This window comes from Desmodus rotundus, chromosome 7 (assembly GCF_022682495.2).
Source record: "Desmodus rotundus isolate HL8 chromosome 7, HLdesRot8A.1, whole genome shotgun sequence".
NCBI lineage: Eukaryota > Metazoa > Chordata > Mammalia > Chiroptera > Phyllostomidae > Desmodus > Desmodus rotundus.
This window is the reverse complement of record NC_071393.1, coordinates 101,898,587-101,910,724: the sequence shown is the minus strand read 5'-3', so window position 1 is coordinate 101,910,724 and position 12,138 is coordinate 101,898,587. Positions and strand designations below refer to the sequence as shown.

At 35.1% G+C, this 12,138-nt stretch overlaps 1 protein-coding gene and 1 long non-coding RNA gene across 2 annotated transcripts in view; one reads left to right on the top strand and one right to left on the bottom strand.

Annotated features, from left to right (window-relative positions):
• WDHD1 (WD repeat and HMG-box DNA binding protein 1) overlaps positions 1-12,138 on the top strand; it is a 64,950-nt gene that overhangs the window by 23,522 nt on the left and 29,290 nt on the right. Inside the window, exons 11-14 of the mRNA XM_024568296.4 lie at positions 4,447-4,651; positions 7,126-7,313; positions 8,557-8,741; positions 11,553-11,794. Coding sequence (XP_024424064.1) covers positions 4,447-4,651; positions 7,126-7,313; positions 8,557-8,741; positions 11,553-11,794 — 820 coding nt within the window. The remainder of the gene's footprint in view (positions 1-4,446; positions 4,652-7,125; positions 7,314-8,556; positions 8,742-11,552; positions 11,795-12,138) is intronic.
• LOC128781401 (uncharacterized) overlaps positions 4,571-12,138 on the bottom strand; it is a 33,955-nt gene continuing 26,387 nt past the window's right edge. Inside the window, exon 3 of the long non-coding RNA XR_008427372.1 lies at positions 4,571-4,626. This is a non-coding gene — a long non-coding RNA (uncharacterized lncRNA). The remainder of the gene's footprint in view (positions 4,627-12,138) is intronic.

Genomic DNA, 12,138 nt, shown 5'->3' with positions numbered 1-12,138 from the left:
GCTTAATTTAGGAAGGACTACCCTGGTATAGTCCAAAACTCCAAGAAATCTGTGGTCCCCAAAAAGAGCCCAGCCAGATCTCAAAAGAAGTTTCAGGAAAATGTGAAAGTGAAGTTCCCCTAGAAAACTTTTTCCGAGAAGATAAAATTCCATGGAGAGCCCTTACTGGGTGGCTCAGCTGGTTGGAGCATCCCATACACCAAAAGGTTGCAGGATTACATATATATAATTTCTCTCTCCCCTTTCTCTCTAAAAATCAATAAATATATATCCTTGGGTGAGGATTAAAAAATATAATTTCCCAGGAGACCACAAAGCCCCCAGTGAACAAATACCAGAAGTTTTATCGGGATTTGTGGTCAAGTAGGGAGCTGTGAGATCTGGCCCCGAGGGAGTGAAAGGTGGAGATCAGTAGACACTGGCAGCGTATCCTGCAAAGCCATAAGGAGCATTGTAAGAAGCAGGCTGAGGAGCTGTAGAAACAATACAGGTAGACCTGTAATCACCGGCTCAAGAGTCCATCTCCTGAAGAATACTCTGCTTACAGAGAGAACTTATACTAAGCGAAGAACATGAACATGAATGGAGCCTGAGACCCCAAGATCATCAGGACTAATGTGCAGTCTCCATCAGCAAGGACCGCGCAAGAAGAGCCTGGACAGGAGCAGGGGCTGCAGGCTCCAGAGACAGAACCATCAGACTATTGGGGCCATTCTCATGGCCCCACAGGGAGAAGACAATGAGGAAGATGCGGAAAAGGCAGTAGCTCCTCAGACTCCAGCAGTGGGATGAAGATGGAGAATGTGAGGGCAGCAGCTCCAGTTCATCTCCCTCAGAGGATGCTTCTGACTCAAACTCCAGCTGAGCTTTGTTCATTCCCTAAACGATGGGACAGATAATTTCCCAACAGAAGTCCTTGGCATTGACATTATATTAAAAGGCTCTTCTCCCTGTCCCTTTTCATTTTCTTCTTTCCTTCCCTCAAAAGAATATAGGACTTGTTTTAAAGAAGACATCTTTGTAGGATCTTCTGGCTCTCCTTTATACCGAAAAGCCACCTCCCTCCAGAGAAACTCCATGCAATTAAGTCTGTTAGAATAAACAGTGATGTGAATGAGTTGTGGAAGGCATACTGGACTGGACACTGAGTTTTCTGAGGTTAGAAGTTTTACTCCTCATCTTCTGCCTGCCTGAAGTAGTAGGGACACCCATGAGCCAATGACTCGTACTTTGTGAAACTGTCTCTCAGGACTCTTGCATTGGAACTGGGAAGGGGAAGATTTGGTTGATTGGAGGTAGGGTAGTTGTCCTTTAAGGAAATTGTTAGGGTTTTTACTGTAGTTGTTGTTATGGACGAAATAATTTGTTAGGTTAATAAAAGTCAAAACAAAAAAAGAATTAGAAGAGTCTAACACAATACTTTGTAAGTGTTCCTATTATATTTATTCAGCCATGAATAGCATTTACATGGTTGTAATAATCTAAATACTGTATATGGATCCAACCAAAATGAAACTATATCTCTATTGGGAAGATTAGGGGAGGAGAATAGTACGCATGTATACAAGGGGGTAGGGGTGGTTGGAAAATGGCACCAAACCATTATCTTTTCTAATAGAGGGCAGTTAGGATCTGTTAAGTAAATAGTGATTAAAACTGAAAAATTAAAAAAAGTAGCACTGCAATATTATTTACAAGTATGGAGGAAGGTAGCAAAAGAAATAAGAGCAGAGCTTCTGCAGAGGACTATTTCCGTTTTTATAATGCTGTTTGACTAATTATTGTTCATGTTACAACACTGATAGAAGACAAAAAGTAAATTGAGAAGTAATTTTTAGTTCACTGGTCACCTATTCCCTGCTCACTTTTCCCTTTTTTCTTTTACTCTTCATAGAACATATTTCTCTCACAAGAACTCTTAACACTTTACGGCCCTCACCATAAATGTAAGGCAAAACCCTCAATTTCTAATAAGAAAATTTACCCCCCAAATTTTTAAAAAAGATTTTATTTATTAATTTTTAGAGAGAGGGGGAGGGAGGGAGAAAGAGGGAGAGAAACATCAGAGTGTGGTTGTCTCTTGTGTGTCCCCACTGGGGGCCTGGCCTGCAACCCAGGCATGTGCCCTGACTGGGAATCAAACCCGTGAACCCTTGGTTCGCAGGGCTGTCACTCCATCCACTGAGCCACACCAGCCAGGCCCCTCCCCGCCAAATTTTTAAAAAGATTTTATTTATTTACTCTTAGAGAGGCAGAGGGAGGCAGAAAAAGAGGGAAGGAAACATCAGTGTGCAAGAGATTTCACCACCCTAACTGGGGACCTGGTGTAACCTATGCATTTGCCCTGGCTGGGAATTGAACCAACAACCTTTTGGTTCACAGGCTAAGCCACACCAGCCAGGACCAAAACATTTTTTTGATTTTAATTATATTTTAATTATGTTTGTAATTATATTGATTATTGATTATGCTCCAACATGGTCTGTAGCTGTCCACTGGGTGTGCAGGCTTGGGTTTCCCTGGTGGTGCAGGCCAAAGTCAGCCCCCATCTGAGTTTTGCCTGGGGCAGCCTTACCTGGGCTATAAAGTAATCCGAGATAGTTGCTACTTGTGCTGGGCTTGGCGATTTCCAGGCGAAGCCAAAGTGATTCTAGGCTGGCTGCTGTTAGTGCCAGGCCTGGGGCCACTTAGCAAGAGGTACAGGGGCTGCAGGCTCACTGAGGTTTGCTGTTGCTTGTTTGAGAGGATTAAGGAAGTTGTGAAGCATGAGCCAAGACCAGCCATTCCTATGGAAAAGTCTCTGTCAACAGCTTGGGTGGGTTGGTAAGTTGGGCGGGATACAAGTTGGGTGGGATGGAGTCTCAGGGAATCTCCAGGTCTGGGCAAATAGTGTTAGCCAGGTTGATGGAATCTCAGATATGGCACCTCCCTGCAGGTTCTGTGGCTCTGTGTGAGGAGGGTTCAGAAAAGGGACAATGGCCTTTCTGTCCGGGAGAAAGCTGTCCCCCAGCTCCCTCATAATGCTAGATCCTTTATTTCCTTCCTGTATGACACTGATGCCTTTCAAGCTGCACAGTGGTGCTTGAGCTCAGAGGGACTGAGTCTGAGTAGGTGAATCCCTATGTGGGTTCTTTAAGAGGAACTGCTTGGGACTCTAGAAGTTTTTTCCACTGACTCAGGCCCCACTGGTTTTTATAGCCAGAAATTATGGGGACTTTTTTTCTTGCCAGTAGAATTCTGGACTTGGGGCCCTGGTGTGGAGCTGGCATTTCTTAATCCTGAGATACCCCTCCCAAATTTTTATCTACCACATGTGGGTGTAGGACCAGCCCATTTTCACATCTCCATGCCTCCTACCAGTCTGGATGGATGTGGTTTCTTTAATTCCGTAGTTGTCAGACTTCCATTAACTCAGTTTCTGACGTTTCTGAGTGATTTTTATTCTGTAATTTAGTTGTAATTTTTTTTTTTTTTTTTAGTTGTAATTTTGATGTTGTGTGAGAATGTGAGCTGTGTTTACCTATGCCGCCATCTGGCAGCTTCGGTAAAACCCATCTTGTAGATTGTGACCCCCCAAAATTTTTGACCAACTGAGTATATAAAGTTCTAGGACTATAAGTGGAATAGTTATATATATTCTTATAGCATATAGTTATTTAATTACTCAAGTCATATGTTTAAATATATGACTTTAGAAGTATTTTTTTGTTTTCTCATTTTATTAAACGGCAGTTTTCCAGAATACCATCATATGTACTTCCTTCTAAAGTATATGATAGTCCCTTTTGAATTTATTAATGATGTTCTCGTTAGAATTTTGTACCAAAGTATAAGTTTCTGTTGACTTAACATTTGTACAGTTTTCATTCATCCTATAGGAGTAATTTATGATCTCTGCAATGTATCTGCTTATATTTCACATTTGAAAGTGATTTCAAAAACTGTTTATAGTGACATTCAGTGCATGCAATAGTATGTTTGTATTCCTAGCGATCGGTGATTGACTGTTAAATATCTTTGCCTCCTTTGTTCTCTGTTGGTTCTATTCTGTTTCCTTCTATAAGCATCAAAGAAATAAAAACTAGCTTTAACTGAGATTATTTAAGCAAATATATCTTGCCTGAGTAGAATTTTGTTCAAAATAAAAGTAAATGAGAGAATTTCTGGGGAATGACTTTTGAGGAATAAAATCTTGCCTTAAATTTGGGTATATACAGTATTTCTTTACTTGTCTGTCCTACACTCCTGCCCTGTTTGTAGACTGTAAGGCATTTAAAGTAAGGACTAAGTCTTATATAAATATAATCCTCATAAATACACTTATTATTTTTATCAGTACATTTGCTTAGTAGAGTTCATAGGTGCATATTAAAGATTGCTTTTTGAGAGCTTGAGTTTATCAAAATAGTTCACTAGTACTTTCTAATTTGTATTAATTTATTTAAGGTATCTAGCAGAGTGGAAAAGGATTACAGTGATCTTTTTGATGGAGATGATACAAGTAATGCTGGTGATCTAAATGACAATGCAGTCGAAACCCCTTCTTTTTCAAAAGGAGTTATAAATGATGATGAGGATGATGGCATCATGCTGGCTTCAGGTCGTCCAAGACAGCAAAGTCACTTCCTGGAAGATGATGAAAACTCAGTTGGTATGAATTGACTTGTGGATGTGATGATCCATCCTGTTGATTAATCTTTTCAATTTTTTATTACAACTATTATTTAAAATCATTATTGATTTTGTTGAATGTAGCTAAAGCAGTATGTAGAGGGAAATTAATAGTACTAAATTCTTATATTTAGAAAAGGTTTAGATCAATAAGCTAAGTTTTTTTAGCAAACTAGAAAAAGAAGTAGTTAACCCCAAGCAAGAAGAAAAAAGGAAATAATAAAAAACAGGATTTGTTGAGATTGACAATAATAAGTACTGTATCTTGCTGTGCCTAATACGCTCCTGTGTATAATGCGCACCCATGTTTTGGGCCCAGCTTTCAGAAAAAAAATTTTTTTCCTTTTAATTTTTTAATTCTATTATCTATTTATATTTAGAACCAAAACCAATTATCGTATTCCAGGGTATTATTTTGTATACAGATATTGTTATTTCATTCTAGAATTACACTTTTAACGCATGAGTATAAGTAAAAGAATTTAAAACATTTATATAGATACATAATTAGTACTGCCTGTGTGTAATGCGTGTCCATATTTTTCTCTCAAAAATTTGGGCAAAAAAGTACGCATTATACATGGCAAAATATGGTATTTAAAAAGTCAATGAAACGAAAAGCTATTTCTTTGAAAAGATCGATAAAATTAATAAATCTCTATCCTGACTGATCAAGAAAGAGAAAACATAAATGACTGACATAAGCAATGAAAAAAGGTTCACCACCATAGATCCTGTAGATCCACATTATTCTGTATGGTAGCCACTAGCCACGTGTGGTTATTAAACACTTGAAAGGTGGCTAGTTCAATCAACTTAAGAAATGATGTTAAGTGTGTGGTGCAACCAAGTTTCCAAGAATAGTACAAAAATAATAATGTGAAATATCTTAGTCATTTTTTATATTGGGTACATGCTGAAATTGTATTTTAAATGCAATATATATTAAATGCAATATATATATTGCAATGTATATGCAATGAAATGCAATATATTAAAATTAATTATCCCTGGTTTTACTTTTCTAAATGTGGATACTAGAATAGAAAATTTAAAATTACATATGTAGCCCACATTATGTTTCTGTATGACAGTAGTGGTATTAATATCAGAGATAATAGAATATTATGAGCAACTTTGTGCCCATAAATTCAATAACTTAGATGATATTGACAAATTCTCTGAAAGATACAAATTCCCTAGCTAACTCAGGAGGAAATAGATAACTTGAATGGTACTGTATCTGTTAAAGAAATTGAGATTGTATATAAAAATCTTCAAATAAAGTGCCTATTGCAACAACTACCATAATACGTTTGAATGTTAACAAGTAAAATGCCAAAGTATGGCAGTAAATTGTGCTGCATTTAAATCCTGTTGGGTTTATACAACAGTAGTCTTTAATGATTTAGTCTCAGGAGCTCATTATACTGCTATATATTGTTTTTGTTGGAAGTATATGAAGAAAAATCAGTCCCACACAAATAGATAGTTTGAAAAGGAAGAAGTATTTCAATAGTCTATTCAAATAATTGTGGATCTTCTTCTTTGATACTGCACTAAAAAACTCAACATGTGGAAGCTTCTTAAATATTGTGTGCTCGCTTTGGCAGCACATATGCTAAAATTAAATATTACTTGCAATGTGGAATGTGAAAAATTTTCAATGAATTTTTCAACTCTATTACATTAAAAATCCATTGGTCTAACTTGAACTTTGAATGACTCTTTTACCATGTTTGATTTTATAACATAGGCATTGGTAGTTTGGTCAGTACTGGTTTACTGAGGTTTGTGGACCTTCCTTAACTGGATGCATTATCCAAAATATATTTGTTGGTATCATCAATCTATTCAGAAGTTTTTAAATCTAGGGAAGCAATGAAACTCATGTTGATGGATACAGGTTTTCCAATATTCAGGTTTTCGTTTGTAAGCTCAAATTTTATCATTGGTAACAAATTCTGTCACTTACTCATTTTCAAGAAAATATTTGCCAAATACCCAAATCTGCATAACCATAGTTTATTTGGCATTATTTCAAGTAAAAATGATGTTTCATTGTAAGTTCAGCTTACAACTCAATTGCTTAAATGCTTTTTTTTTTTTTTGAGACAACTGTCATACTTTATGTAGACTTCCCGTTTCAGAGAATATTAAAATATCTGTGCGGGATCAAGATTTAATAAAATTATATTTTACTGCAATTGAATGGTGGTTAACAATGCATTGACCACTAGCAGATTGGTGCCCCTGACTCAATTAATGCTAAGGCACCAGTAGTGTTAACTTCCATTGCTTTTCCATCACCAGGGCAAATGCGAACACAGTGAAGAGGCAAATAACATGTACTATTACTAAGTATGAGTGAAAAGGTTATTAGATACCATAATGCTTTTCTTTTTCCAGATCATTAGTATTTATGAGTCCCTAATTATAATCCTTTTATTTTAGATATAACAATGCTAAAAACTGGTTCTAGCCTTCTCAAAGAGAAGGAGGAAGACGATCAAGCAGACAGCATTTACAATTTACCACTTGCAACATCCCAGAGGCCATATTATGATGGGCCTATGCCAACTCCCCGGCAAAAGCCATTTCAGTCAGGTTCTACACCCTTGCATCTCACTCACAGATTCATGGTAAGCCTTGGATCCACACTTTTAAATACTTTCATCTCACGTTTAAGCATTTTCTCTCACTATAGCTAATTAGTTCAGTAAAAATATTTTTTAAAAACTGACCTTTGGTTGATTTTAAATTAAACTCGAAGCCTTAGTTTTATTTCAACTTTATTACTGAAAATTGTGTTAAGTAAAATTTGCTCTGCAAAATGATATATAATGAACCTAAGGAAATGTGGCTCTGTGTCTTGCAGTCTCTCTTGACTATACTTCTAAACCTTATTTCTCATATTCGTTTTTACATAGGAGACTATTGTGATGCTAATATACTACTTAAAAGGCACTTTTTTAGAAGGGAACTCTTATAGTATATTAGGTGATACATCTGTGAAAAAGAACTATCTGCCCCTTTTCCCTACTCTACCCCACTGGAATGTAAATTCCCCAAGGATAAAGGTTTTTCTGTTTTGTTTACTGATAGCACTCAGAACAAAGGATGGCACAGTGGGCCTTAAATACATATTTCCTGAATAGATGAGTGAATATTAGCTTTTTGTCTTAATTTTGAGAGCTAAAAAAATTTAATATTTCAATTTGTTTATTATTTGAGGTTTTCCACTGGGGTCTTTGCTAGCTGTCCTTTTTGGAAGGTATAGGCCTGGCAGAAATTTGTATGTAAATATTAAAGGGATATTTTATTTTAATAAAACTGTGTCAGTAACCATCATCTAGTAATAAGTCTTAATTTTTGATAATTGTCAACTATTTTATTTATATAAAGTTATATTTATGGTAGAGGAAAGGAAAGACTAGGGCCTCTTGTGAGCCTGTGGTGTACATCAGTGGAAGATAAGTTTTCCAAAGTAATATTGATTTATGTTGCCTTAAAATGTATATATTTATTCCTATAATATAAACCAGTTATTTGGAACAGAAGAATATGCTGTCATTTACAATCATAAAGTGTTTTCTTAAATAGCAGTAATATAATTAAAAATGTTAAATGAAATATTCCACTTCCTAATAAATTTGTGTTATATGTACCTTCATCTCATGAAGAGAAGAATAGTTAGTTATTGTAGCTCTGATGTTACTACTGTTACCTGAAACAATTTAGAGGTAGATGAGCTGTGGTTGTTCCTATAACTTAAACCTTGATACAGACTGAATCATAATATTTGTTAATTTGTACCACTTTAGACTACCGATTCTCAGAGCTTTGGTTTTTCTCAGACTTGTATTTAACCTTGTATGTTTGTAGGTGTGGAACTCTATTGGAATCATTCGCTGTTATAATGATGAGGAAGACAATGCCATAGATGTGGAGTTCCATGATACCTCCATACACCACACAACACACTTATCAAACATTTTGAATTATACAATAGCAGATCTTTCCCATGAAGCTGTTTTGTTGGCATGTGAAAGCACTGATGAACTAGCAAGGTAAATTTGAGATTATTAGGAAGAATTTGTCACTGCTGAACAGTTAGGTTGTTCAAATTCAATACAAAAAGTTAATGAAACCAACTTACATCTTTTATAGTGTGGAATTTCAGAGTGAAGAATTTAGTATAAATACCAGCCCACTCATAATACCCCAGAACATGTCTTTTTTTGCCTAATTGTCCCCTTTTTATATTTTCTAATTATGAGTCAAAATAACATGACATAATTTTAATGCAAGACAGATCGGATTATTTTTACATTATTACTGTTTTTTATTAGCATAAGAATAATATATATTAATTGTAAACAAACTTAAGTACAGAATTTTTAGAAAATTAAAGTTTCCTACAGAATTCAAGTTAGATATAACTGCTGTTAACAGTTTATGTGTCCATCCAGATTTCTTTTTGTATGAGCCCCCCTTTTAAATTTTCATATTGAGGTATACTGTATATATAATGCACTGATTTTAGATTTACAGTTTGATAAGTTTGATAAATGTGTATGTACTCAGATAACCATAATCACAATCAAAATAGTTTTTTATCACCCAAAAATGTTTCCTCATATTTCTTTGCAATATATCCAATCCCAGCCTTGGAAAATTACTAATCTGGGTTTTTGTTTGTTGTCGTTTTTGTTTTTTGTTGATATAGATAAGATTTGAATCTTTTCTTGAAAAAAGAAAAACACTCCCTGACCATTGTGGCTCAGTTGGTTGGGCATTGTTCCTTGAAGCGAACGGTCATCGGGCTGATTCCCAGTCAGGGCATGTGCCTGGATTGTGGGTTTGGCTCCCTGCCAGGGCATACAGGAGAGACAACCCTCGAATGTTTCTCTTCCTCTCCTTTTCTCTCCCTTCTCCTGTCTAAATAAATAAAATGTTTAAAACACCCCCCTCCAAAAAATGTTACTACTACTATTTGTGTTTGATTTAAAAAAATTTTTTTAATGCTCACCCAAGAACACTTTTTTATTGCTTTAGAGAGAAAGGAGGGGGGAGACAGAAAAAGAGAACTTATCATATGCTCCTCAACTAGGGATCCACAACCTGGGTAAGTACCCCCCAGCTGGGAATTGAATCTGTGACCTTTCGGCCAATAGGATGGTGCTCCAAGCAACTGAGCTGTACCAGCGAGGACTATCTGTTTGATTTTTTTTAACTTAGTATATGATGGACCTCTTACATATTTCAATAGGTAGGGAGGGAGGGAGGAAGGGAGAGGGGTGTGCAGGTAGGTAGATAGACAAAAAGTTATGATGGAAATGCAGCAGATGCAGAGTTCTTTTTTTTCCTTGTTTTTTTTTTTTAAGAAAAAGATATTTTACTAACCTTTTGTTATTCCAGCTAGTTTGCTCTTTCCTGATTTTTTTTCTTCAGCTGATTATAATATTTATACACTTAATGATAGATTTTACTAACTCCCAGGTGAGTTGAAATTCAAACTCTTCTGATTAGATAGATTAGCTCCTCGCTACTCAAAGTGTGGTCCGCAAACTAACGGCCTGAGTTACCTAAGAGATTGTTGAAAACAGAATCTCACACTCTACCCTAGACCTGAATTAGAATCTGTATTTTAGCAAGATCCTTAGGTGATTGAGCATGTATTAAAGTCTGAGAAACACTGTATTAGGTTATTTCTAAAAATAATTTTAAAATTTTCAATTACAATTGACATACAATATTAGTTTCAGGTGTATATTAGGTCATTTTAACATTTTAATTTTTTTTAATTGACACATTGTAAAATCAATATTAAATTATTAAATATTAATATTGAGTTAAATTAGTTTATTAAAATAAAGCACTATTGACTTAGTGTCTCTAGCTCAGAATATCTTGCATAATTAAAACTTATTTGCATGTGCAATTTTGATTTCAGATACTCTTGTTTTCCTAGATAAATGTTTCATAACCATGCATATTAATTTTCATTTTAAAATTGAATTTTTAAATTATTGTTGAGAAAGTCAGTACTGCCTCAGATTAACAGTACTATGATATATGCATTCCAAAGCCTAAGTTTAATAATAATTTACATGTGTGTATATATATGTACGTATGTAAATTTTATACATATATATGCAAAGATAAAGAAAGACTGGAAACAAATTATAGGCAGTGGTTGGTAATCACTAGTGGGACTGTATGTGATGTTTTTTCTTTTTCTCTTTTAGTTCTCCCATATTAATTTTTTTTGGCAATGAGAGAACTGTTGCCTAATATTTTGAACCTTTTTAAAAATTTGTGATTTTTGTATGCATTTATTTATTTTTAAAAAGGTTTTGTTTATTTATTTATTTTTTAGAGAGGAGGAAAGGGAGGTAGAAAGAGAGGGAGAGAAACATCAATGTGTGGTTGTCTCTTGGCGTGCCCCTCACTGGGGACTTAGCCAGCATCCCAGGCATGTGCCCTGACTGGGAATTGAACTGGTGACCCTTTGGTTCACAGGCTGGCACTCAATCCACTGAGCCACACCAGCCAGGGCTGATTTTTGTATTCATTTAAAACCTAGGATCATACTCTGCAGATTTTAGCCGTCTTTTTTTTTTTTTTTTTTTTTTCATTTAACATTATGCTGTGATCATTTTCCTGTATGTTTAAGTATTCTTCAATAACATGATTGTTAATGGTTTTAATATAGTTCATTTTAAATATATTTCATAATTCTTAAAGATGTTTCTTTTACTATGTATATAACAGAAAAATAAACTATTTGGTTTTTGTTACTAGGTATCATGATTAGTTATATATGTAAAATATCGAATATGAAAGTTTGATTGTTCCTATCTTGTTTGAATTTTTAGCAAGCTTCACTGCCTACACTTCAGTTCTTGGGATTCAAGCAAAGAGTGGGTAGTAGACATGCCTCAGAATGAAGACATCGAAGCCATATGTCTTGGTCAGGGATGGGTTGCTGCCGCCACTAGTACCTTGCTCCTTCGATTGTTTTCTATTGGAGGTGTTCAGAAAGAGATCTTCAGTCTTCCTGGGCCTGTGGTGTCAATGGCAGGACATGGAGAACAGCTTTTCATTGTTTATCATAGAGGTAGGTTTTTTGCCAGTCTTTTATAATACTACCATAACCTAAAGTAAGTGGAAATTACTTAGCTTTTTTCCCATCCTTCTCTTTTTGTTTTGGATTATATACCTCCTTTTGCATATATTTTTAGCATTTGAATCTGTAATTTTTTTAGTGTAAATTTTTTTTAGTACATTTAAAAATGTATAGAATTTTATTGTATTCACTAATAGCAATGAGAATGAAAACATTTTATTTGTAGAAGAACTATATTAGAGAAAGAATTTGAAAGGTAGAGTTTGGTTAATTACTTCCATGGCTATATATTAAAAGAATTTTCAGAATTTAAATGCCTCAAGAACTAAACTAAT